The sequence below is a fragment of the Amblyomma maculatum genome, unplaced genomic scaffold (genome assembly GCF_055883805.1).
Source record: "Amblyomma maculatum isolate TAMU_Amacu unplaced genomic scaffold, ASM5588380v1 scaffold_58, whole genome shotgun sequence".
NCBI lineage: Eukaryota > Metazoa > Arthropoda > Arachnida > Ixodida > Ixodidae > Amblyomma > Amblyomma maculatum.
In genome coordinates, this window is record NW_028146783.1 from 36107 (window position 1) to 60716 (window position 24610).

Consider the following 24610-nt stretch of genomic DNA (forward strand, 5'->3'; position numbering starts at 1 on the left):
GTGTCTACACGATCACGGAGTCTAGCTGGTGGCATCATGATCTCAACAAGATTCTCCAATGCCAGCAACTGTCAGCGCACAGCTCGTTACCCGACATATTACGATAAACCCATTTACACAGCATATACAGGAGCACGGTTCCTGGCTGGTGGTGCTTAAAACATGCGTTTGTTGGGTATAGTGACCTGAATGGTCCTTACAATGACTAGCTGGCATGCCTAGACAGGCACTCCATTGGCGGTTGCGGCATTCCGGGCATGCTGCGTTAAGGCACTTTGGGCCTCGAGAGTGCAGCAGCTGGACAGGCTCGCCTCCCAGTTCTCTTGGGTGGGGTTGGGGATAGGGATGGGCCAGACACCTCCCTACAATGTGAGCACTGCCCGTAGAATTGGGAATCAAAAATATTGCCGGACACATTGTATTCGTGAGCAGATGCAGGAGTAAAGCATTATATTCTCAAAAAGGTTCCTCGATGCCACACAGCGATCTGACCAACGCAATTTGAGTGCAACATGCTGTTTTATTCTGTTATGTCGTTCGGCGTTTTATAATACTACTGCTTGATGTCGTAGTTTTATTTCCGCTGGAACAACCGCAGGCCTCTGCACTCTACACCATACAATTTACAATTTTCTGCTGCACGTGTGGCAGTAAAGCAGACCAGACGGGAGCATCAAAAGCAAGAACCACACTTTATTGCCCCTAGAAGGACAGTAGGAGGGCAGGGGAGCGGCCACACACGGGGGCTGCTGCTGGTTCCATGTGCGCCGCGGCCCCCATTTTTTGGCAGCTTCTGCGGCACATTTTGTGGGGCGGGAGGGTGACTGATGGCGGTGGCGTTCACGTGATGACGGTGGGCCTGCCGCGGCCGGTGAACTGACGAAGCTGGGCAATGTGCAGCGCGACGGCCACCAGGGGTCGCAGCATTGTCTGTGGGAGAAAGGGTGGTTGAGAGTAAACATAAAACAAGCTACTTCATCTGGGACGTCAATGACGTCACGGGCTAGCGCTATGATGGCGGGCTGTTTTCCTTTTACCATATGACCCACTGGCGGCGCCTCTAAGAGCACAAAAATCTTGCTAGACCACAAACACTCAAGAGCGTCTTTTCAGCTTTAAACGTCGAGGAACGGCGAGTTCCACGGAAACAGACAGATGCGTGCAGCTGGCAGTGTACAAGAAGCTGCGGTTCTCGAAACCAAACCAGGTCGGACATGAGTAGTTCGATGCTTGGTCTGAGATCGCATGTCGCGAGACTGTTAGCTTTGTACCGCCCCCTTCATTTCTATCACTCTGCGCTAATACAATGCCAAAAATAATTACCAACTATTACTTGTTAAAGTGTGCACTTGTCGGCCATCATAACATCATTGCCGCCGCTATGATGGGCGGGAGCAAGTCGAAAAGCTGCTTTTTGCCTGCTGCCACCTGCGCTGACAAAAAACGATGGCCAACAGGTGCTCCATCGTTGCGCCCGTGACGTCACACGGACTGAAGCTATCTAAACCTTTCTTAGCTTAAAAAAGGTATAGTTTAGACTCTTCCGCGGTCTCATCAGCACTGCTGAGTCCTAGTTTGCAGAATGGGATCCCTGAAATGGCGGCCGCATAGGTAAAATTCGAAAGACACATGTGTTGTGCGATGCCGGTATCTATTAAAGAACTCAGGGTGGTCAAAAATGAGTCCACTCGTAGCTTTACCAAAGGTCCGCCACCCATTACAGTCTACCTGTTACATAAGTCCAGTATGAGAGCAATGTTCGCCGACCGAAGTCAGCGCTTGTGGGTGTGCTCCTGAAACATGATTTGTCTTCGTAACAAAGATGGGCGATGGGGGAAGGCAGGAGGATGCATCACCTGCGAGTCCTGCTTGCACTTTTCTGGGTCCGGCTCGTAGCTGTCCACGTAAACCCTGATGGTGGCCCCCGAGCTGCCGGTGCCGCTCAGCCGGTACACGACGCGCGACCCGTCCCGGAACACGATACGCAAGCCCTGCGCACAAGGCAATGCTCTGTACCGCATCAATACATGGTAGAGCAACGACTGTGCAAGAAGGGCTTATGCGGTCGACGCTATTACGTTTCGACAGCGTTGCAGGTCACACTGTGCGCGACTGCACGCCACAAAATGCTGCGTGACAATGAGGCTTGCTGGAACCTGTAGCTCCTAAAAATGCTTCGAAATAACAGTGAGATTTGTGCACTACAATATACCTGCTTGCAAACGGTGCTGCCGTCCACGGGGTCGGTGTACTCGAAGTTATCAGCGCGGCCCACGGTGTAGACGTGTCCGTCGCACAGGAAGCGGCGCCCCATGAAGGCCGGGTCGGCCATGCGGTTCTCGATGTGCACCATCATCTCGTGAGCGGCGCCCGTCTCACAGTTCTCGTAGTCGTAGCGCGTGAAGAAGTTGCGTCCGTAGCGCGCCCAGTGTGCCTCGCACAGCTCCTGCACACCCAGGCCGCTGTGCGCCACCACCGAGAGCCACGCCAGCGCCGCCCAAATGCCGTCTTTCTCCCTGCGATCATCGCCGCTTATAGAGGCACAGCTCAAAAGTCAAAAGAACAGTATACGCGGTGTAATGGTTTTACAGTTATAGGCAGGGGGGGGGGGGCACTGCAGGCACTGGGTCAGCGCAGCAAAGCGTCTGGGAAGTTGGGCGCTGAATCGGCACTGCAGTTCTGACGCACCATGCAACTAGCTTCTTTCGTTGCCCTCACTGCAAGCTAAAACTGGTAACTAGTAGTCCCTTACATCTACCTAAGGCCGCGTGCAACGAATGGAAACGGTCCTGAAGACATCGACGTCATTGACTGCAAAACAACTGATAGCAAAGGTTTGGCTTGTGGGGTTTAAGGTCCTAAAGCGACTCAGGCTGAGAGACGCAATATAGCAAAGGTGCAATAGGGACTGGTGCACACATCCAATAAGGCACATACCGGACGTGGTCGGAGCCGGTGCCGAAACTCTCTTCCCCGCAGAGCGAAAGACGCCCGGCGTCCATGAGGCTGCCGAAGAACTTCCACCCGGTGGGCACCTCGTACATGGGCAGCCCTTTGGCGGCGGCCACCCTGTCCACAGCTCCCGCGGTGGGCATGCTGCGTGCCAGGCCTCGGATGCCCGTAGCCTGGAAGTAGGGGATGGCGTGCATCTTGTCTGCCAGCACTGCAAGCGAGTCCGACGGCGTCACGAAGAAGGCACCCGCTCCCAGGATCATGTTGCGGTCCCCGTCACCGTCGAACGCGGCGCCCATGTCGTAGGTGCCCTGTCGCATGTCGTCCACCAGCTCCTTGGCGTACGTCAGGTTCGGGTCCGGGTGCTTGCCCCCGAAGTCCGGCAGTGGTTCGCTGTTGCGCACGTCCTCCATCGGAACGCCCAACTCTTGGGAGAAGATGCGCCGGCAGTATGGCCCGGTGATGCCGCACAGACTGTTTAGCAAAACCCGGAACGGAGGCCGCTCGTCGCTGCCCTCGATCAGCTTTCTCAGAGCGGCGAAGTCAAATACCTGCGACAGAACGAACCAAAACGAAACTCACAAAAGGGGGCCGACATGCCAGTGAGGCAAGGAGACACAACTCATACTGCTCTGTTCTTTGCACTTAACGCACGAAAGTGAACGAACACAACCTGGACATCTGAGATAATTCCGTGGAAAAGCTGATTGTTGCCCCACAGCCACACAATAAAAATGGCTTCCTGCTGTTTGGCGAGCATCGAGGACGGGGACGAGAACTGGTCTAGTGAAGCGTATATACGTACCTCTTTCATGAGCTCAACGTAGTCATCGACCGAGTCGATCACTTCGACGGTGAAAGGGCGGCCCTCGACGTCGAAGGTCTGCGAGCCCAGCTGGCTCAGATCGGGCGTCACTTCGGGGCAGATACGGTACTCGTGGATGCACGTCGTCACTACATGGATGGCGCTGGTTACTGCCTCCGGTGCGGGACCTGGGGGAAAAAGAAACATACCTCTAGCCCGGCTGCATAACTCCGCGGAGGCGTATTCTGACGGAACGGAGTATGCCAGCGCGATATCATGGCCACATTCGACGAGTTTATACAACAGGCCAGTACCGCGAAAGGTAACGGTAGACTGCCTTTCATTTCGAAAGCAATACTACTCTAGGTTTCGAGCCTTCAGCGTAGCGCGGCCGGTAGCCACGTCTTACCCATGTGACGCTGTGACGTCACACCCCACGCGGGCTGGCAGGAGCTGCTAACTTGGGTCTCTCGTTTCACATGGGACGGTTATATCAGAATCAACCTGCTAGGACCCTGGCATTCACTTTACCCTTATAAGTCACCAAGGCACGTTCATACGGCTTCGTTTAAGCGGGGATTTATATGTGGGCCGAGGAAGAATAAAAAGAGAACGCTCGGTCACCCGCAGCTAATGCTTTCACTCAATATTTGGTTCAGCAGCGTTGAACCCTGGTAATTTTTTATTACTTGTTCCAGCTCCGTTCATTTCCATTCTGCTTTGATTCAGCGCAACTAAGATCGACGCGAACCTTACCATCTCCTTAATGCCTGTCGGTCTCGGGCACGGTGGTCTCGAGTTATGCTCAACGTTCCGACAAAGAAACTGTACCGCCTTCACAGAGTTTTTGCCACGTACTGCGTGAATTCCAACTACTACCAAAGGCATTTTCCTATCATGGAGCACGTTTCCGATTTCGATTTGAGAGAGAAAAATATTCCGTCTCTCTTCAGCTTTCGTAGTGCAAGAGCGAGGTGGTGAATTAACTTAGTGTCACGTCGGGAAAAATTATCTGGAGTAGATCTGAACCTTGTGCCTAGAAATCAGGGCGATACCTCAGCGAAAAAACCGTACGAGTCACAATAACCTCATACAGAATTCTCATACTAAACACATTCTAAACTCATAAAATCTGATATATATATCTCATATATATATACGTTGAATAATTGTATGAGATAATATGAGATTTATACGAGTTTAGTATGAGAAATCTGTATGAGGTTATTGTGACTCATAGGGTTTTTTCGTTAGGGTACTATAGACACATGTGCACCTTTGCGATGTCCGCATCGTGATGGACTTCCTTGTGTACTTATTACATGTCCACGTACCCAGTTGAGCAGCGACACGACGTCTCTGGCACAGTGTACACTTAATCCACGACTGTACGCGCGGTTCGCATGCACGTACCTCCGTTGGCAGTGTTGAACTTGATGCCGAAGTCGGCGTCGATTCCGCCCGGGTTGTGACTGGCGGTGAGCACGATGCCACCCAAGGCTTTGCGCTTGCGGATCACGCACGACACGGCCGGAGTAGAGAACATGGCATTCTGGCCGATAACCAAGTGAGCCACCTGCAACCGTCGAAAAGAGAAATAGCGACAGCCGATATCATACAATGTGATGAAGCATTCCTGCGTCACCAGATTTATTTATTTTAAAATTTGCTTTCGTTGTTAGATTTTTTTATCAAAAGAAAAATAGCGACAGCCGATATCATACAATGTGATGAAGCATTCCTGCGTCACCAGATTTATTTATTTTAAAATTTGCTTTCGTTGTTAGATTTTTTTATCAAAAGAAAAATAGCGACAGCCGATATCATACAATGTGATGAAGCATTCCTGCGTCACCAGATTTATTTATTTTAAATTTTGCTTTCGTTGTTAGATTTTTTTAATTGTGCCTTATCTATTCCGTGCTCCGCTATAGCACTATGCTGCGCTCTCCTCTCCCTTTCCCACTCTCATACACTCTTTTGGGCGGTGGCGGCGGTTTTGCAGCACACATGCCTATAGCCTATATATGTTGCAGCATTCATATAAGCTGACAGGATAGACAATCAAACAAAGCAGGAACGGATTCCGGATGCTGAGGGAGAACGCTTGGAGGAAGACGATGCTGCGAACTACATTAGACAGTTATAGTCGAGTCATTTAGCAGCAATGATAGGGTAATCTTCCCAAATGAGGGAGCAACAGGAGAGCAGTAAAATCGTTCCTGTGTGCGAAGGGTCAAGGCGACACCCGAGTGGCCAGACGTGGCATCGACATGCATAATTTTGAGAACAGGAATGCGGAGATTTTCCGGCACGACGAGAAGAAAGCGTGCTCCTCCGGAGTTGAAATTCTTGTAAAGTAGGCCGGCACGAATGCAAAAACGCGCATCTCTTGAAGCATGAGCGACGGCGAAGAGCGGCGCCAATGTGTGATTATTGTTGTTCTGTTTGGAACAGTTGAGGATTAGGAAACGTTGCTGAAATAGGCGCCAGGTATAGTAATCAAAGTTGTAACTGTCACTACCAGCTGACGAAAGCGGCAAGCGTGAGAGACAGTCAGCATCGGCGTGTTGAAGGCCGCTTTTGTATCCCGCAGTGAAGTTAAAAACTCTTGCAAACGCAAAGCCCGTCGGGCAAGCCGGCCGCAATGGTCACGGAGATTTACAAGCCAACAGAACGAATGATGGTCTGTGATCACGGTAAAAACATTTCCATAGAGGTAGGAAGAAAGATTTGATGTTGGGAAAGGTTGAGGGTCACCGGAGAAGGGGTAGACAGCGAACGCGATGGTTAGATGGCATCCTCGAGGCGCTGCAGATGAAGTTATGTGATGTTAGGAAGATAGTGAGAGACCGGAAAGCGTGGCGTGATATGGCACATAGGGTCACGAAGAGTCGGACACGACTGAACGACTGAACTGAGGAATGAAATCATTGCACCGCGAAAACGATTGCGAGACACCCTTGTTCAATAACGGTGTAGTTACGTTCCGACTTAAGGAACGACTAGCACAAGCTATCACATGCGGATCGCGGCCATGGCGCTGGAAAGCACAGCGCCGACGCCCACGCCACTAGCGTCGGTGTGAACTTCGATGGGGGCAGAAAGGCAGAAGTGGAGTAGAATAGGTCCCGATGTTAGAAGAAATTTAAGAATGCGGAAAGCAGAATCTCAGTCAGCAGTCCAAATGAACGGGGCATCTTTGTACGAAAGACACGGGAGAGGGTAGAAGATGTCAGCGAATGTGCGCACAAAATGCCGAAAGTAGGAGCATAGTCCTAAAAAGCTTCTTTCGCCTATTTCGGTGCTGTAGAGTTACAGCCTCAATATTCTGGGGATCCGGCCGAACACCATTCTTATGAACCAAGTGATCCAGGACAATTGTTTGGTGCTCGCCAAAGTGGATTTCTTAGAGTTTAGGACGAGGCCTGCTCTCTCAATGCAGTCAAGAACGATGGCGATGCGGCTATTGTGCTCATGAAGGGTATTGCCGAAGATCACAACGTTGTCCAAATAGCACAAATTTTCCACTTGGATCCGCGCAGAAATCGTTCAAAAGTGGCGGGCGCATTGCACAATCCGAAGGACATTATTATGTTGAACTTATAAAGACCATCGGGTGTCACAAATGCAGTCTTTTCTTTGTCGCTCAGGTTGATCGGTAACTGTCACCACCCCGATCTCAAGTCTACCGAGGAGAATCATGATGCTGAGTGAGAACAGTCGATTGCATCGTCAATACGTAGAAGCGGATACACATATTTTTTGGTTACAGCAATAAGCCGACGCTAGTTCACACAGAAGCGCCATGTGTTACCTTTCTTTTTAACAAGGATAACTGGAGCCGCCTAAGGAGTTGAATATTCCTGGATCACGCCATGTTGGAGCATGCCGTGAACTTGTTCGCCTATAAGCTGACGTTTGCTCAGCGACACTCGGTAGGGCTTCGCCTGATCGGACGAGGGGTTCCAGTATCAATCGAATGATAAATGCAAAAAGTTGGAATCGGTGGGGGACGATCCCTGGCGAAGTCGAAAATGTAAACATACTTGGAGAGCAGGTCAGTAAAAATTCGGCGTTCCTTTGTTCCCAAAGACGTGTTTATCATTGCCTGGAGTCGAGACTCTGCAAAAAGGTATGTTTTCTCTTCAAGAGCACAGTCACTCAGTGCCGCCACGGAATTCGGCACACCTTCCTCGAAAGTTTCATGCTACGAGGTAACACGGCTGGCTCGTCTGTATAGTTCACAATCCACAGCAAGGTGTGGCCTCCGGTCATTGAAACTATGCAACGGGGCACCAAGACACTCTTCTTTGCACATAGAAGTGTGGTAGATTCCACTACGGCGTCGAACTCCTCGCACAAATTTGAATATGGAATAACTTGGATGAATTCTCACAGAAAACGCTGCCAAATCGGGCGACTAGGCTTCTACAAGAGCTGACATCAACGTAGTATTCAGTGAGATCTGTCCACTCCGGCAGTCTAACATTGCACTACACTGTTGCAAAAAGTCTATACCTAGAATTACTTCATGTGTGGAACGAGGCAACATTGGGAATTCGGTTAGAAAGACTTGGTCGCCAGCGCAGCCCGCACCCAGAGGCGTTGGAGCAGCAGGCCTCGTCGATGACAGTACCGAAAGATGTGTCCAAGCATGCCACGCTGTAATACATAGGTTGCGGGCGCCACCGGTCAGAGTAAACGTGGGTGCAAACTTGTTATGTATGGCTAGCAAATTTAGTCGGACCTGCGTTGCTGACGGCCCAATCCGCCTGTGTAGGGGGTTCTTCTACCTATCCGCTGCTGTCAGCATGTTGTCTGCGGTCGTCAAAGCATGGCGCATTTCGAGACTGAGTCCAGGAGGCTGTTGGGGCGCGGGTTCTGCCTGCAGCGCTCAACCTTCCTATTGGTGTTCCTCCCGGCACTCAGGATTTTTGTTGCGCGAAATAGTTCTCGAACGATCCGGCGTATTTGATCCGCCATTGACTCCGGAGCTGTTACATCAACGCTCGCGACGGATGTGGCATTGGCCAGTCACCCAAACTTCGGTGTGATCCGGCGCAACTTCAAGCTTTCGAAAGTGCGGCAGTGCCTGATGACGTGAGTAGCGGAGTTCAAATTATATGTGCTAATAAGGAACGTGTATACGACTTCAGCGATCCCTTTGAGTAAGTGTATATCTTCCTCGGACATCCGCGGGTTTACATCTTGCACAACTTCGCGATGTCCTCGATATACGTGGTGGACATCTTGCCTGTTGCATGGGCTCGCTGCAGGAGCGTTTGCTCTCTGGATTTCTTTTTCGAGGATCCGTTGCCAAGGCTATTGATCTCTTCTGTGAAACGATCTCAGCTGGTGAGTCCTCATGATTGTCAAACCAAATTAGCGCCGTGCCTTCCAAGAAGACTATGTTCTACCGGCTCACGCGTTCGCTGGTCAACCACTCGTTGATGTCCTCGTCAGATTTCGCACCAAAAGTGCGCAGCTTGCGGTAATGCTGCCAGTTTCCTACCGCAGGTATTGGTTGACCGGCGCCACCGTCTTGAGCCATATTGGATGGTAGGGGCAGTAAACCAGCGAGTCAGCGACTTCGTCGAAGACAACGGGGACCCGTGTTGATCTACCCCGCAAGCTCCACCACAACTGTTACATACTCGGTACGCAACGGGAGTGTTGATATTCTAAGCCCATAGCCACTAAAAGCCTAGACCCCAAGAGTCCCCAAGGCACGCCAGCTTCTGCTTCCTACTCTTCACACTCCAGCTGCTGCTTCTATCTTCTCATGACGCTCCACAGCATGTGACAATAAAAGGCGCGCGAGATAATGCGCGAGATCTGTCAACGCCTCCTACGAAGGCGTTGGATCTGTGTGCGAGATTCCGCGAGATGTGTTCTTGTCTAGCGTTCCTTGTTTAAATGTCAAGGTGCGCTTGCCCTATATCTTCGCGCACTTTAGAACATTGCTACACACACCGCTACATGTGTTTTTGCCCTTTACAAGTTCTGATAACGTTTGCCTTGTCAGTATCTTCGGCCTGCTAAAGTTCATTGTCATGCCAGGCAGAAAGGCGCTAACAGCCACCGACACAAGGAAAGTATAGGGTAATGTTTTTCGCCATGTATCAGCCAAGGTCAACCTATCCGGCCGCTTGATCTTCAATGAGCCTGAGGTCACGGTGTGGCTATATAGCTTAACAATAGTACCACCTACAGTGTACTACTACTTGACATTTGACCTTGACAGCTTCACTATGCCACGTATCAATCAACCTGTTCGGCCGCTTGGCCTTCAACGAAACCGAGGTCACGGTGTGGCTATATAGCTTAACCATGGCATATATAGATTGCCGCCTGTACAGTGTGTCACCGCCTGACATTTGATCTTGAAAGCGTCACTATGCCATCGGCCAAGGCCAACCTGCCCGGCCTCTTGACCTCCAACGAGATAGAGGTCACAGTGGCTATGCAGGTTAATCATGGTACCACCTATGGTGTACTACCACTTCGAGCTTTCACTTTTGACGGCAGATACATCACGTGTTCTTGTGTTTGATGGATTCTTTGACTGCATGTCTCGGCAATTTAATATCTGTAAAACCAGGTGTGCCGATGTCTAAACCTAAGCCTAACCAAAGCAAAACCCAAGCAAAACTGCGCTTTCGCTTCGCCTAACTAGGTTTGGCATGGTTACTCTTTCATTTTTCATAACTACGTAAGTCACTGCAAATCAGCTTTTTTTTTATCTCCACCCTCGTAATGTTAATGTGTTCCTTTATGAGATTCCGCCTAGGGAATTGTACAGGTGGGCTCAAGGAATAAAAGGTATGTGCGCTATATTGAACGCAATGAAATAAGCCCAGATTTAATTTCGCTTCAGTAGCAGAGATAAAGTGCAGATTCAGAAATGCACCCCTGCTCGGTTAAATAACCTGCGTTTCGTGCTATGATGCCAGAGCTCTTGGGCTCTTCGCATTCGGTTTCGCAACAGTTACACAACAACAATGCACATCAATGGGGGTCAAACACACTCAAAACAAATTAGTGAGTCTCGTAATAGGAGAATGGCAATTTTCGGTTCGCAACAGTCACACAACAACAAAGCACATCAATGGGGGGTCAAACACACTTAAAACAAAATAAAGAGTCTCGTAATAGGAGAATGGCAAAAGCCTACATTTCAATCATTTGCCTCTGATCGGAATTATAATTGCTTTACAGGAAATGGAAGGCGCAGAACCTGTCACACTTTCTCGGAGAAGTGTGTTTGGATGGTACACACCATCGCCCCTGTCGCGTGGCGTTCCTTGGATGATACACGGCGAAAAAAAATTGGCAGAGGCTTAGCTTGGTTAAGCCCGGTAGATTGCGAAAGCAATACCCATGGCTACGCCCAGGTTCAGCTAATGTTCGTCTGGTGGTGGTGCTTATAGATATGCTTGTTATGGTCAGACTGTGGTGGTTATACAATGATTCACTTTGGATACGACATGGATACGCTGTTCCTCCGTCTCTGTAGCTCGCTGCTGTCTCTTACGCTCATTGCGACGAGCTTCCCTAGCGGTAGGTGGCATCGTCGAAGCAGAAGGCACCGCCACCAGTGCTGCTAACCTCTAAAGCCACATCTCCCCCAAAATGTAACTTGAAATTCCTTAGATTTCCCTAGATACGGTTAAAAATGTGCGCGCGTATCGGGCGCGCGTATCCGTCGCCAGGGGCGCGCGCACCGCGGCCCAAGTAAAACCGTAAAACCCCTCTGTAAGGCTCCTCTAATTTTAAAAAATTTTTTTTTAGTAGAGACGGCGCCCTGCCAGTGGGGGAAGAGCGCCCGACGCGGCTTGCGTACTGGCCGTAGTGACGCCAATACATCGCACCAAGCGTGGTGAAGAACCGGCGAGCAACGAGCCCTGCTTCACAACGAGAAATAAAAATGACCCATCGAGAAAACGAAATTTCCCTAGATTATATAGAAAAATCCCCTTTTCTTTAAACTATGTTTAATTTCCTTAGATCTAGGGGAAAATCCCTAGGGTTGGCAGCGTTGACCGCCACTACTCGCAGACGGCGCGAATGAATGAATGAAAGATGGTCGCCCAGCTCTTCGGCGTGACGTCACAACACCCCTGGCCTATATACAGTACACGGTCACATGGAAAGAGGAGATCCCGTCGCTGCTGTAGCCAAATGCGATTTTTTGCGAATTGGTTGCCCCGCCCCGGTGGCGCATTGATTAAGATGCCCGGCTACTGTACTGTACCGGGGTACCTGGATTCGCACCCGATCGCGGCAGCTGCATTTCGATGGAGGCGAAACGGAGGCGTCTGTGAGCTGTGCGATGTTTAATGTTGAGCGGACTCCCCAGATGGGGCTGGGACAGGGGGGTCACCGCCGCTTGCGGCGGGGGCTAGCCTGCCACCGAATTTTTATCTGTTGTAGGCCGTCATTGCACCCGCCACCGTTTCGGTGGTGGACGACGGCTGTTGTTGCGGCGCGCGTCTTTCTCTTCCACTTCTTTTTCTCTCTTTTCTATTTTCTCTTCTGTCTGCACGAGGCAGCGGAGGTGGCTCAGCTAGAGTCAGTAGCAGGCCCGTGCATTTTCTTTTCCTCTTCCTACAGCCACAACAACAACAACAACAACGATGTTTAATGATCCCCACGTGGTCAACATTACTCCACAGCCCTCCACTATAGGCGAGTCTTTCCGGTTTCACTCTCACTTTACACCCTTCCTTAATAGTGCGGTTCAGGTGTCAAAAAAGTGTGATAGGTACTGCGTCCTCCCTTTCCTGTAAACCAATTTACATATTTAAGGCGAAAACCTTTCTAGGTTTATGGCGCGAAAATCTGTACATGTGATCTCTGCGTCAGATCAGCGCACTGACGTGTCGTTTGCAAATAGCGGGTAAGGATATTAAGCAAGGATTAAGAAAATAGCAAGGATATTAAAAATGAAAACGACTGACGGTGATAGGTAATGAATAAAAGTTATAAGTAGACATCAATAGATAGAGAATGCTTATGGCTAACAATGACTTGTAGTGACTTGTAATGACCAATATGTCAAACTGACTTAATGACCGCAGCTGATTGGAAATGAGTAAAAATGCTTAGCGATCAGTGGTAATAACTGCAATGACTAGGTATGACTCATCATGACTACTAATGAATACGAAACGACCAATAGGTCACACGACTTGTAATGACCGCAACTGATTGGAAATTAATAAAAATAATTAAGAGTGACAATGACTGCAATGAACGAAACGACCAATATGTCAAATGACGACTTGAATGACCGCAACTGACTGGAAATGAGTAAAAATGCTAAGCGATGTGTGATAACGATTACGACTAGGCATCATGACTACGAAACAACCAATATGTCAAACAACTTGAATGACCGGAAATGACTGGAAAAATGCTTAGCGATGAACGATAATGATTACAGTGACTAGGCATGACTCAGCCTGACTACGAAACGACCAATATTTCAAATGACGACTTACGATAACGATAAGATTAAAAAAAATGATGAGGCAAACGATGAGAGGAAGGGTAGGCTTCGCCATTCTCCTATTAAGCGAGATCTAAGCGACAATTTTTAACGCAAAATCTAATTCGTCCAGTTTTGAACTGAATGCCGAAACCGTTATGTATTAAACAGTTGCTGCGATTTTCCCCCTTAATAAAAGTTATAATTTGTTAACAGAAAGGGAAAGGCGGACTATTTGTCAACTAGCCCAAACCAAACATCTGTTGCATCAAATATTTGTCAACACTACTTCTGAGGGCACCTGATTGATTTGTAGGAAGGGAAAGGCGCGGTAACAGTCTCACTTGTATTCTGTGGACACCTCAACCGCGCCGTAAGGGAAGGGAGGAAGGTGAGAGAGAAAGTGGAAAGAGGAGCCGTAGTGGAGGGCTAGGGAGTAATTTCGACCACCTGGGGACCTTTAACGTGCGCTGACATCGCACAGCACAAGGACGCTCTTCGTTTCGCCTCCATCGAAACGCAGCCGCCGAGGCCAGGTTGAGGGCACCTAAGCAGCGCCGCAATGGAAGGGAGGAAGGAAAGTGGAAGGGAAAGAAGAATCGTAGTGGAGGGCTACGGAGTAACTGCGACCACCTGGGGATCTTTAACTTGCACTGACATCGCTCAGCACACGGACCCCCTTAAATGTGCCTCTTAGCGAATAAAAGCACTCTCTCCATGCCAAACTAATGAGAAAAAAAAACTGCGAAGAGTCCAAATGTCCAGCAGCACATAACCAATGAAATGCTCTGGGACCAGTTTCTGCGCACACCGAAAAACTTTTGAGGCCATTGGCCGCAACACCAAGCACTCCGCCAACACGGCAATAAAACTTCCGTCCTGGCGGTCCACCAGGCAGCTGCTTTCTCTCGTCTATAGTGGAAACCTAAAAAGAGCCCGAAGAAGCCACGGAGAAAGGTGTGCAGGAAGTGGAGAACGATGGCTTCAAATAAAGAACACTTTCGGTGCACCACTCTGTTGGCAGCGGCCTGGCTTGAACGACGCAGCTCGCAGCACCAACAACCCCAGCGGCGGCGCCAGGGCACAACGCCAGTACCCGTGACGTCACGAGTCCTTGTGCAAGAAAGGCCCGATTGCAGGGCGCAGAAGGGGCTCCGGTGCCGTTAGATACGCGCGTCTTGTGCAGATTTGCCGAAGGCTGCAAGACGTGTAAACAGCTCTCGAGAGAGGTGCACGACTTAGCGATGAGAATGCGCGAACATAGCTGATGAGTGGCTTTCGACTCGACACTTAGGAAACAGGGACTTCGATGAAATGGGTGACATCTGTTGCATTGGCTCTACTCGCGATAAACGTTATTGCTGTTCATTTAAAACGCCTCATCAGTCTAAAATCTGCACCGTGAAGCTCTGTGTCACGATCATCACAGGAAACAGAAAATTAGAGGTACTTGGTTTGATTTGTGGGGTTTAACGTCCCAAAGCAACTCAAGCTATGAGAGACGCTGTAGTGGAGGATTCCGGAAATTTCGACCACCTGGTGTTCTTTAACGTGCACTAACATCGCACAGCACACGGGCGCCTTGCTTTTCGCCTCCATCAAAAGCGGCCGCCGAGGCCGGAATTCGATCACGCGTCCTTGGGAACAGTAGTCGAGCGCCGTAACCACTGCGCCACCCCGGCGGGGTACAATTAGAGCTGTATTTAACCCTCTGGTGGAGATGAATGGTGTATTTTCGGTGACCCTTGCGGGGTCGCTAATATTTGCACCGTTAAATTTCTCGATTTTCAAATTCGATTTTTTTTTAAATCCCAGTAAATAAAAATGGGTCCGATTGGAAAATTCCTCATCCAAATCAACGGGTCGAAAACAAGATGTGATTTCGCCACCCATAGTTAGGCCTCAATGTTTTCGCACAATTAATTTACGCTTCTACTTTGAAATACTTTGTCGCCAGGCCAAATGGCTCGTTAATCCAATTCCGGCGTTACGCAGAGCAGATAAGTCCTTTTCTCTGCAGTTTTTACAGCGTCGCTCCAAACTGCCACTCTGCTAACCGATTGGCCCCCTGAAAAATACTTTCTATTCACAAAGGGAGTTGCTGGTAAACAATTAACCCCGCCGGGGTGGTGCAGAGGTAAGGCGCCCGACTACTGTGCCGGAGTACCCGGGTTTCAACCCGACCTCGGCGGCTGCGTTTCGATGGAGGCAAAACGAAGAGGCGTCCGTGTGCTATGCGATGTCAGCCCACGTTAAAGATCCCCAGGTGGTCAAATTACTCCGTAGCCCTCCACTACGGCTCCCCTTTCTCTATCCACTTTCACTCCCACCTCCCTCCCTTCCCTTACGGCGTGGTTCAGGTGTCCACAGAGAGCGAGTGAGACAATTACCACGCCTTTCTCTTCCTACAAATCAATCAGTGGTAAACAATTAAAGGCAGATTAAAGGCTGAGCCATTTATTTTATTCTCAATATTCGTTAACAAAGTTCGCAATCATGATTTCATATAATATAAATAATAGCAATGATAAAATTAAAGGGCCCATTAATAGCTATTAAACGATGCTCCTCATCTCCCGCCTCAACTCAGCTCGCGTCCGGCGTGAGAAAAGTGCGCCACGGCGTCCCACCCCTCGTCCCGTCCCGCCAGAGTAACTTAGGTGCGTCCAATGAGCGGGCGTGCTCAGCAAGCCCTAATGACGTCATAGGGGAGGTGTGCGCGCGGGGATATGCCCACCATCCCAGCCCACACTAAAGCTATACTCGCATTAGACCTCTAAAGCCTTTGACCACAACCACCACGCCGCCATAATGACCGCGCTTTTCCCGCTAAATATTGGACATAAAATGTACACTTACGTCTGCGCCTTCCTGAGCAATCCGCCTTTTGCGCGAGTTTTCTGCGCATGCGCGAAGCCCCAGCGGCGACTGATGAAAACACATTGAGAGGCGTCGACGGCGCTTCTCGTCGCCGCACTCATAGCCAACGCACGGGGGCTGGAGGCGCGTTACGTTCACAGCCTCGGTAAAACGATGCCAACCACCTGTGCCGCTTACGGCTGCCACTCTCGAGGCGTGCCGGGATGCAAGACGCGTTTTGTTAGGTTTCCTTCGGCGAGTCGCGACCTGCAACGGCGTGAAGCTTGGATTAGGGCAACCAAGCGTCAAGACGTGAATGGGCGACCTTGGCAGCCGACTGCGTGCTCTCGACTGTGCGAAAAACACTTCGTTACAGGTATGTATGCATCTAAAGGAAATGTGCATGATGAAAAGTATCTACCGGAGTTTGCACCAAGCCTGTAACCCACCAGTGATAGCCGCAATGAGCACTTGTTCGGCGCGTCTGATTGCGATGTATTTTGTCGTTTGTTTTATTTATGTGCGAAGGGGCCGGGTAGCGCAGATATCACAGGTGGCTGTGTGCGCTAGACCGTAATATTTAGCATGTTTTATCGCGACTGCCGCCTGACTAAAAAGAAGAAAAAAAGGGTGTTTGTTGTGATGCACCGCCGTTAGCGAGCCGAGTGGTTGAGCTGGTCATGAGGCTCGCGAACGGCAGTGCATTAAAACGCCGTATTTTTTTTTCTTGTTAGTGAGGTGGCAGTCACGATAAAACATGCTAAATATTACGGCGTAGCGCACACAGCCGCCTGTGATATCTAAGCTACCTATAGCCCTTTCCCACATAAAGATAAGAAGGGACAAAATACATCGCCTTCAGGCCCCGGTGCAACTGAAGCAATCACGCACCGAAGATATCCTCATTGCACCTATCACTGGTGCGCTACAGCCTGGGTGAAAACTCCAGTAGGTACTTTTCATCATGCCTATTTCGCTTAGATGCATACATACCTGTAGTATCTATGTTTTTGCCGCTCGGAGCATATGACGCACTTGACACTTGCACGACGCACAGTATTTTTTTTTCTAATAAAAGGCTCGCCTTCGTGCACGCCAAAGCATCCGGACTTTGTTCCTTTAATGTACGCAATCAGATGCACTTCGTTAGGGAGCTTGATAATCGTCGTCTTCGTCCAACCGTTTGCAACGGCAAGGAAACCGCCCGGCACAATAAATGAGTCTCCTGGAGGGTTCATGCTCGTTCACTTGCAGAGTGGATCGTTCCTGACCGAGATGCGCATCCGATATGTAGGAGATTCACATGTGTCACCAAGTTGTTGATTCCGCAGAAATCGCGGCGGAGGCAGAAATGAACGTTGGAGATCCTTTCACAACAGAATGACCATTCTCTGCGCACCGAGAACCTTTTCACCACTGCGACCACATCCGTTCTGACTCCTGAGGCCAGAAACCGGCTACAGCTCTGAATCATCCATTGCCAGAAAAATGCAGCGAGTTTCCTGCAGGTGTGCATTCGGGCCGGGACAATGCCCTTTTCACGGGGTGTGTATATGTGACTCTCTGCCGATCTTCGTGGATGAAATCCTATAGCTGCACGGTTGTAGATGACGCGAGGAGGAAGCGACGCCCATTGCACCATGCCGGCGCCGCGGTGACCGCATTGTGCTCGGTAACTCAAGACACCCCGCGCATATGCGCCGCTCAAAGTCACAGGAGACGATTCCACCTAGCTCTGCAGCATCAACAAACCCCTGGCTGCTTTGCCCTTTGAGATCCCCCTCTCTCTCTCTCTCTGCCCCCACGCTCTCCTGTCTGCCGAAAACCTGCACGCTGAGAGCGCCTCATTCTGTCACGTCGAACACGGCCCGCGCTACACGCTCTTACAATACGAAGATTGTATATGCGTACGTGCGTTATTAGTGGATTGTGAAAACGCTCTACCTTCCCCCATACTGCGTGAACATGATATGCTGCAATCACTGTCACTACTTTCCGCTCCGAGGCCAAAAAAGGGGGGAAGCTTTCGCTTTCTACCAGCGTTGGCGTGGCCATTTCGTATGGTGCGCTCTCGCGTCGTCTGCTACACTGCCGCTCAATGTGTTTCCCGCCCGCTCCCGCATGATGGCGCCACATCCTGCCGCAAAAGGCGGATTGAACCGCGGAGATTCATATAGGCCACACTCCTCCTCCCCTTACACTCTTCAAGGAGCGGGTAGCCCACAAGGCTTTTCCTTCAAGGAGTGGGTAGCCCACAAGGCTCTTGCCCCGCCGGGGTGGTGCAGTGGTAAGACGCCCGACTACTGTGCCGGAGTACCCGGATTCGAACCCGACCTCGGCGGCTGCGTTTCGATGGAGGCGAAACGAAGAGGCGTCCGTGTGCTGTGCGATGTCAGCGCACGTTAAAGATCTCCAGGTGGTCGAAATTACTCCGTAGCCCTTCACTACGGCTCCCCTTTCTCTCTTTCCACTTTCACTCCCACCTTCCTCCCTTCCCTTACGGCGCGGTTCAGGTGTCCACAGAGCAAGTGTGACAGATACTGCGCCTTTCCCTTCCTGTGAACCAACCAACCACAAGGCTCTTTATGCTATCGCAGTTCTTATTCAACGCCACCCTCATTTCACTAGGTGCTTCTCAGCCGCATACCGCACCTCCGACACAAACTATACGCCAATGACATCACCTTGTGGACCACCACGCGCAAAGAGAAAATTCTCCAACAGGCAGTCACCCACGCACAAAAGTACGCTCGCTTTCTTGGCCTCACTTGCTCCCCATCCAGATCAGAACTCCTAATCAGCACAAAACACCGCACCCTTCCTACAACATTCATCAACATAACTCTGGAAGGACAACCTATACCGCAAGTAAACACGGTATATGTATACTTGGGCTCCATTTGCGAAATACCGGACACAAGCTTCACTATAAAAAACAGACACAATTGCACTGGCACATATCATACCGCGCGTCTGCGCCAAACACTATGGACCTAATAACACGACATATGCCTCATTATACACGCCTTCTTACTTAGCAGCTTTCAGTATATTTGAAACTATACCGCAGAGAAACAAGACACCTTAGAAGCCCTCCTTAAGAAAGCATAGAAAACCGCTCTCCATCTCCCTCATCTCACAGATATGCTTCGGAAACTCCTACAACTAGGTCTTCACAACGCTACACATGGGCCAATCTCAATACCTACGGCTCATAAAACCGCTACAGGTAGACACATACTTGATAGGCTCCATATCTGGATACCCGCCAACCAACCCCAGTTTCTCCTCGTCCCTAAACTTATGCGCTACAACTTCCTAGTCAAACCCCTCCCACGGAACACACACCCAGTTTAACACGCGGCACGCGCCTTCCAAAATACTACGGGTCCGAGAAGGAGGCCGTATAGGTGGACGCGGCTTGCACGGGCACGGCTGCTGCAGTGGCGGTTGGGGACCACACGGACTGTTCACTAATCTCTGCCCCCGTCCCACCCACCTCCACACCAGAATAGGCCGAGGCCATTGCTCACACTGATCCGCGGTACGTTCTTTTCGATTTAAAAACCGCAATACAAAATTTCGCTAGAGGCAGAATCCATCAGACCGCCTACTGCATCTTACAACTGATTATTCCTGAACCATCCCTCCAAATGGGGCTGATTTGGATGCCTGCGCGCTCAGGAAATCCTGGCAGTAAGGCCGCCAATGTCCACGCCCGAAGACTCATAGCGAGGCGGCGGACTACGGCCAGTACGACTCGAGGGAGTGCATGCACACATTCTGCGAGCTGACGCAGGCTTGTCGAGCCGAGTGGCAACTCTGCCTTTCACCCCACTCATCCCTCATCGACCAACAAATCTTTTAGCGCAGCCTGCAGACCCGAACCCTCCCCACCCCTTATCTACTATCCCGCATGGACCCGAATGCCTTCATCCCATCATGTTCCTTATGCTCCCACCCCACCGCTACTCTAACATGTCATGGAGTGCCCGGCTGATCCTTCCCCGCCGGACTTGGAGCTTTCCACCTGGGAGGAATGGGAGGACTCAGCGCGCGACGGACCCGCACCGGCAGAAGACCGCCACGACGCGGATGCGCTGCAGTAGCATGGACTGTCAGTCATCTAGATCAGTGAGGCCGTGCCTGGCCCGGGCTTGCAGTCCCCACAAGTGGACATTACTTACATCTCTCTCTCGCCCAAATCGGTTGCAAGCAGGTGGCCAGTAGTACTTTAAACATTACTTATAAAGACCACCTCTGTGCATTTCTTGCATTAGAGTATTACATCAAGTAGCATTTCAGGGGCCATTAATAATATATATAGCACAATTAATGAGCAGGTATGTCTCGATTCTGCCTTGGCTAACATTTCCAGGTGGTGCCAGGAATGGGGAATGGAAAGAAACAAAAACAAAACACATACACGGGTATAACTAGAAAACGGATGCTCCCTATCATTTAATGGGCGTACAAGTAACAGAGGCCAACGCAGTTAAATATTTTGAAATTACCGTTGAAACTGGATGTTTACATCCATTGAACGTGCACGAAAGCGCATACAGACAGCTTGAATCTTTACAGAAAACTTACATGGGCACCAGCTAAAGTAAAGCTAGCAAGTTGGGTCCCTTGTAAAACCAGTCCTTGAATACGGCACAGTCATCTGAATTCTGCACCAAGGATAACTACCCATCAATTGAAAGCAATAAAAAACAATATCGGTTTAATAAAGCTAGCAAGTTGAGTCCCTTGTAAAACCAGTCCTTGAATACGACAGAGTCTGAATTCTGCACCAAGGATAACTACCAATCAATTGAAAGCAATCAAAAACAAATTCGGTTTATTTTTTCAGTGCTCAAGGCACATCAGCACAACCACACTATGCAAGAGCAGACATCCCAACTTTGAGGGGCCCGCAACAGTTTGCTTCTTTAAGGCTTCTCATCCTTAAAGAAACACTGTATCCCGCGCTGATGATGGAAACAATGAAGAAAATTCTGCGCATTAAGCAGCTAAAGCCTCATTTACATGACTCATGTTCAGTTCACTGTTATGCTTTCATGGAGACTCGTGTCGAGTTGGCTGTTATGTTTTCGTGACAATTGGACTTTACAAATAGAATATTTACTTGGGACCAAGTGGAAGCGTTTGGAAGGAATAAGAATTCCAGAAGGAACACATGCAGGAAATGAATTGGGCTATTAAGCCAGGGCCCGTATTCCGATTTTGCGTCGTTATCGAAAGTATCGCTATCTGCCCGACCTCGAGTCATCTGATTGGTTACGCAGTGGCAACACCCGGTTCCGGCGTTTCGACCAATCAGATGCCTCAACGTCACGTGAGATAGTGACATTTCGATAACGACGCAAACTCGGAATACAGGCCCAGGTGTGATGAAACCAAGTGGTGCCTCCCAAACCAGTTGGATGATCCAAATGGAGGGGAATAATAATAATAATAATAATAATAATAATAATAATAATAATAATAATAATAATAATAATAATAATAATAATAACAATAATAATAATAATAATAATAATAATAATAATAATAATAATAATAATAATAATAATAATAATAATAATAATAGGTTCACAGGAAAGGAAGGCGCAGTATCTTTCACCCTTGTTCTGTGGACACCTGGGCCCGTTTTTCGAGTTTGTGTCGTTATCGAAGTGTCGCTATCTCACGTGACCTCGAGTCATCTGATTGGCGCAAACGCTGGAACATGATGTTGGCCTAGCTCTTCCGGTTTGGTAGTGGCAACACACGGTTCCGGCGTTTCCACCAATCAGATGACTCGAGGTCACGCGAGATAGCGACACTTCGATAACGACGCAAACTCGCAAGGAAGTCGGGTTCGAACCCGGGAACTCCGCGAGGTCGGGTTGTTGTGGCTGTAGGAAGAAGGAAAAGAAAATGCACGGGCCTGCTACTGGCTCTGTAGCTGAACCACCTCCGCTGCCTCGTGCAGACAGAATATAATAATTGGTTCACTGGAAGGGAAAGGGGCTGTAACTGTCTCTCTTTTTCTGTGGACACCTGAACCGCGCCGACGTGCAGACAGAAGAGGAAATAGAGAAGAAAGAAAAGGGAGAGAAAGACGCGCGCCGCAACAACAGCCGTCGTCCACCACCGAAACGGTGGCGGGTGCAGTGACGGCCTACAACAGATAAAAATTCTGTGGTAGGCTGGCCCCCGCCGCAAGCGGCGGTGACCAACCTGTCACAGCCCCATCCTGGTCGAAATTACTCCGTAGCCCTCCACTACGGCTCCTCTTTCTCTCTTTCCACCTTCATTCCCACCTTCCTCCCTTCCCTTACGGCGCGGTTCGGGTGTCCACAGAACAAGTGTGACAGTTACTGCGCCTTTCCCTTCCTGTGAACCAATTTTTAATTTAATTTAACCCGACCTCGGCGGCTGCGTTTCGCTGGAGGCGAAACGAAGAGGCATCCGTGTGCTGTGCGATGTCAGCGCACTAAAGATCTCCAGGTGGTCGAAATTACTCCGTAGCCCTCCACTACGGCTCCCCTTTCTCTCTTTCCACTTTCACTCCCACCTTTCTCCCTTCCCTTACGGCGCGGTTGAGGTGTCCACAGAAAACAAGTGAGACAGTTACCGCGCCATTCCCTTCCTATAAATAAATCAGGCAGCGGAGGTGGCTCAGCTACAGAGCCAGCGGCAGGTCCGTGCATTTTCTTTTTTCAGTCGCAACAACAACAAACTCGGATTACGGGCCCTGAACAGCGCCATAAGGGAATGGAGGAAGGTGGGAGTGACAGCGGAGAGAAAAGGGTGCTGTAGTGGAGGGCTCCGGAGTAATTTCGACCACCAGGGAATCTTTGACGTGCACTGACATCGCACAGAACACGGACGCCAAACTGGAACCAGGAAAGCCACACACTACACAAATGGGTCCTTGAGCCCAGTTGGCTGACCTACTGAGTCCAAGTGGTTTCAAATGGACACTTTTGTTTTTCACCGGGACAGTTTCTCACTTTTTTTTTTTTTTCAAGTGCGCCGCTTTGGATTACGTGCGTTGCTGCATACGCCAAATGTGCTCCGCAGTTGCCGCTCACGTGTTTGAATTAACTGAAATTTTACATGTGCGTACTTTGACTATCGACCAAGCATCAGGAATTTCCCAGTCACCACGAACCCATAAAGACGGTTTTAGTATTATGCTTCGTTAATCAGTAACCTAAAATAATCCAACCGACATTCCACTACGTTTCTTCCAGATCCGAGCACCTTCACAGAACGAGCTAGGTAACAATTAAAAGCACGTAAACCCACGTCAGCGACGAAACATCTGTGGCCGTGTTACGCAACGACCACATTACAACTGTCAAAAATTTGTCTCAGACTGATCAATTCCCGCGCATATTGGTCGATTCTAACTGGCGGACATGTCTACCAATAGGAGCGGGGCGAACTGGCAGGCGCGACAATTTTTGTACTATAATAGTTGGGCAGTTGGAGAGCGTAAAGGAGGGTTCCGGATTAATTTAGCTAACCGGAGATCGAATCAAACATCGATTACATAAACTATCATAACCCAAGCATCGCTCCTGTTTTTAAAATAGAGGCTATGCCCTAACAGACAGGTCTGAGACAGATTTGTGATATGGTCACAGCGTAATTCGACCCCTGCATGGAGCGCTTTGATCACGCACGGCATAAATTATCATAAGCCCGCCGCTGCCGTGTCGAGAACTCGATAACGGCGCCGGCAAGCGGTCACGTGACCTCTCTTCAATCATATAGCGCGCTCGTACGCTTCGCGCCGCGGTTTCAGTGCCCGAGCTTAGACATCGTTGCATGCCAGCTGACGAAAGTAGCGGATTTTACCGTACAAGGCAAGTCTTCGTGTCGCGAAGGCAGCTGTGCGCTCACTCTACACAAGCAATTGTTAAGGCAGTCCGCAGTGCAGTGCGCCCGCGCAGCATTTGGCGTACTACATATCCCATTCTGTCATATCTGCTGCGCGAATCCACCGCTGTTTGTAAACAAACTGGACAATGCAAGCCGGCCGGCGCGCCGATAACGCGCGCACCTTGGAACGCCGGCGGGCACCTGGTGAAGAATTAAGTCGCGGAAGACACGCACCTTGTTCGCAGCAGCCATCTGAACGATCTTCATCGTAGCCTCCTTGACGAAGTAGCGTCCATCACCGCCCACGACAAGCATGCATCCCTGCAAGTCCGGCCCGATAGAATCGAAGATGGCCTGCACGAAGTTCTCTGTGTAATTAGGCTGCATGAATGTTCTTGTGGGTTTCCGAAGTCCACTGGTACCGGGCTTCTGGCCCTCGAAGGGCGTCGTCTGCACCACTTCGACCGGCATCGCGAGCAGACGTCTTTTTTGAGGGTCAATGCGGACGTCTTGCTGGCTTCAGCGACTGTGGCTAACGTTCCAAACGTTCGCACTGGACTAACGTCAGGGAGCGCCGCGATCGCGTCAGCGATCAGCGGTCTTTGTACTAACTCTATGCG

General features: G+C 49.9%; 1 protein-coding gene across 1 annotated transcript; it reads right to left on the bottom strand.

Moving 5' to 3' along the window:
* Positions 1-673: 673 nt before the first annotated feature.
* LOC146170734 (phosphoglucomutase 1-like) lies at positions 674-24547 on the bottom strand. The gene is made up of 7 exons (XM_084586805.1): positions 24225-24547; positions 5171-5333; positions 3758-3945; positions 2938-3503; positions 2213-2516; positions 1857-1991; positions 674-930 (listed from the first exon to the last, which is right to left on the bottom strand). Exons 1-7 carry the CDS (start codon positions 24459-24461, stop codon positions 841-843), a joined length of 1683 nt encoding a protein of 560 aa, XP_084442931.1. The 5' UTR covers positions 24462-24547; the 3' UTR covers positions 674-840.
* Between the last annotated feature and the right edge of the window lie 63 nt (positions 24548-24610).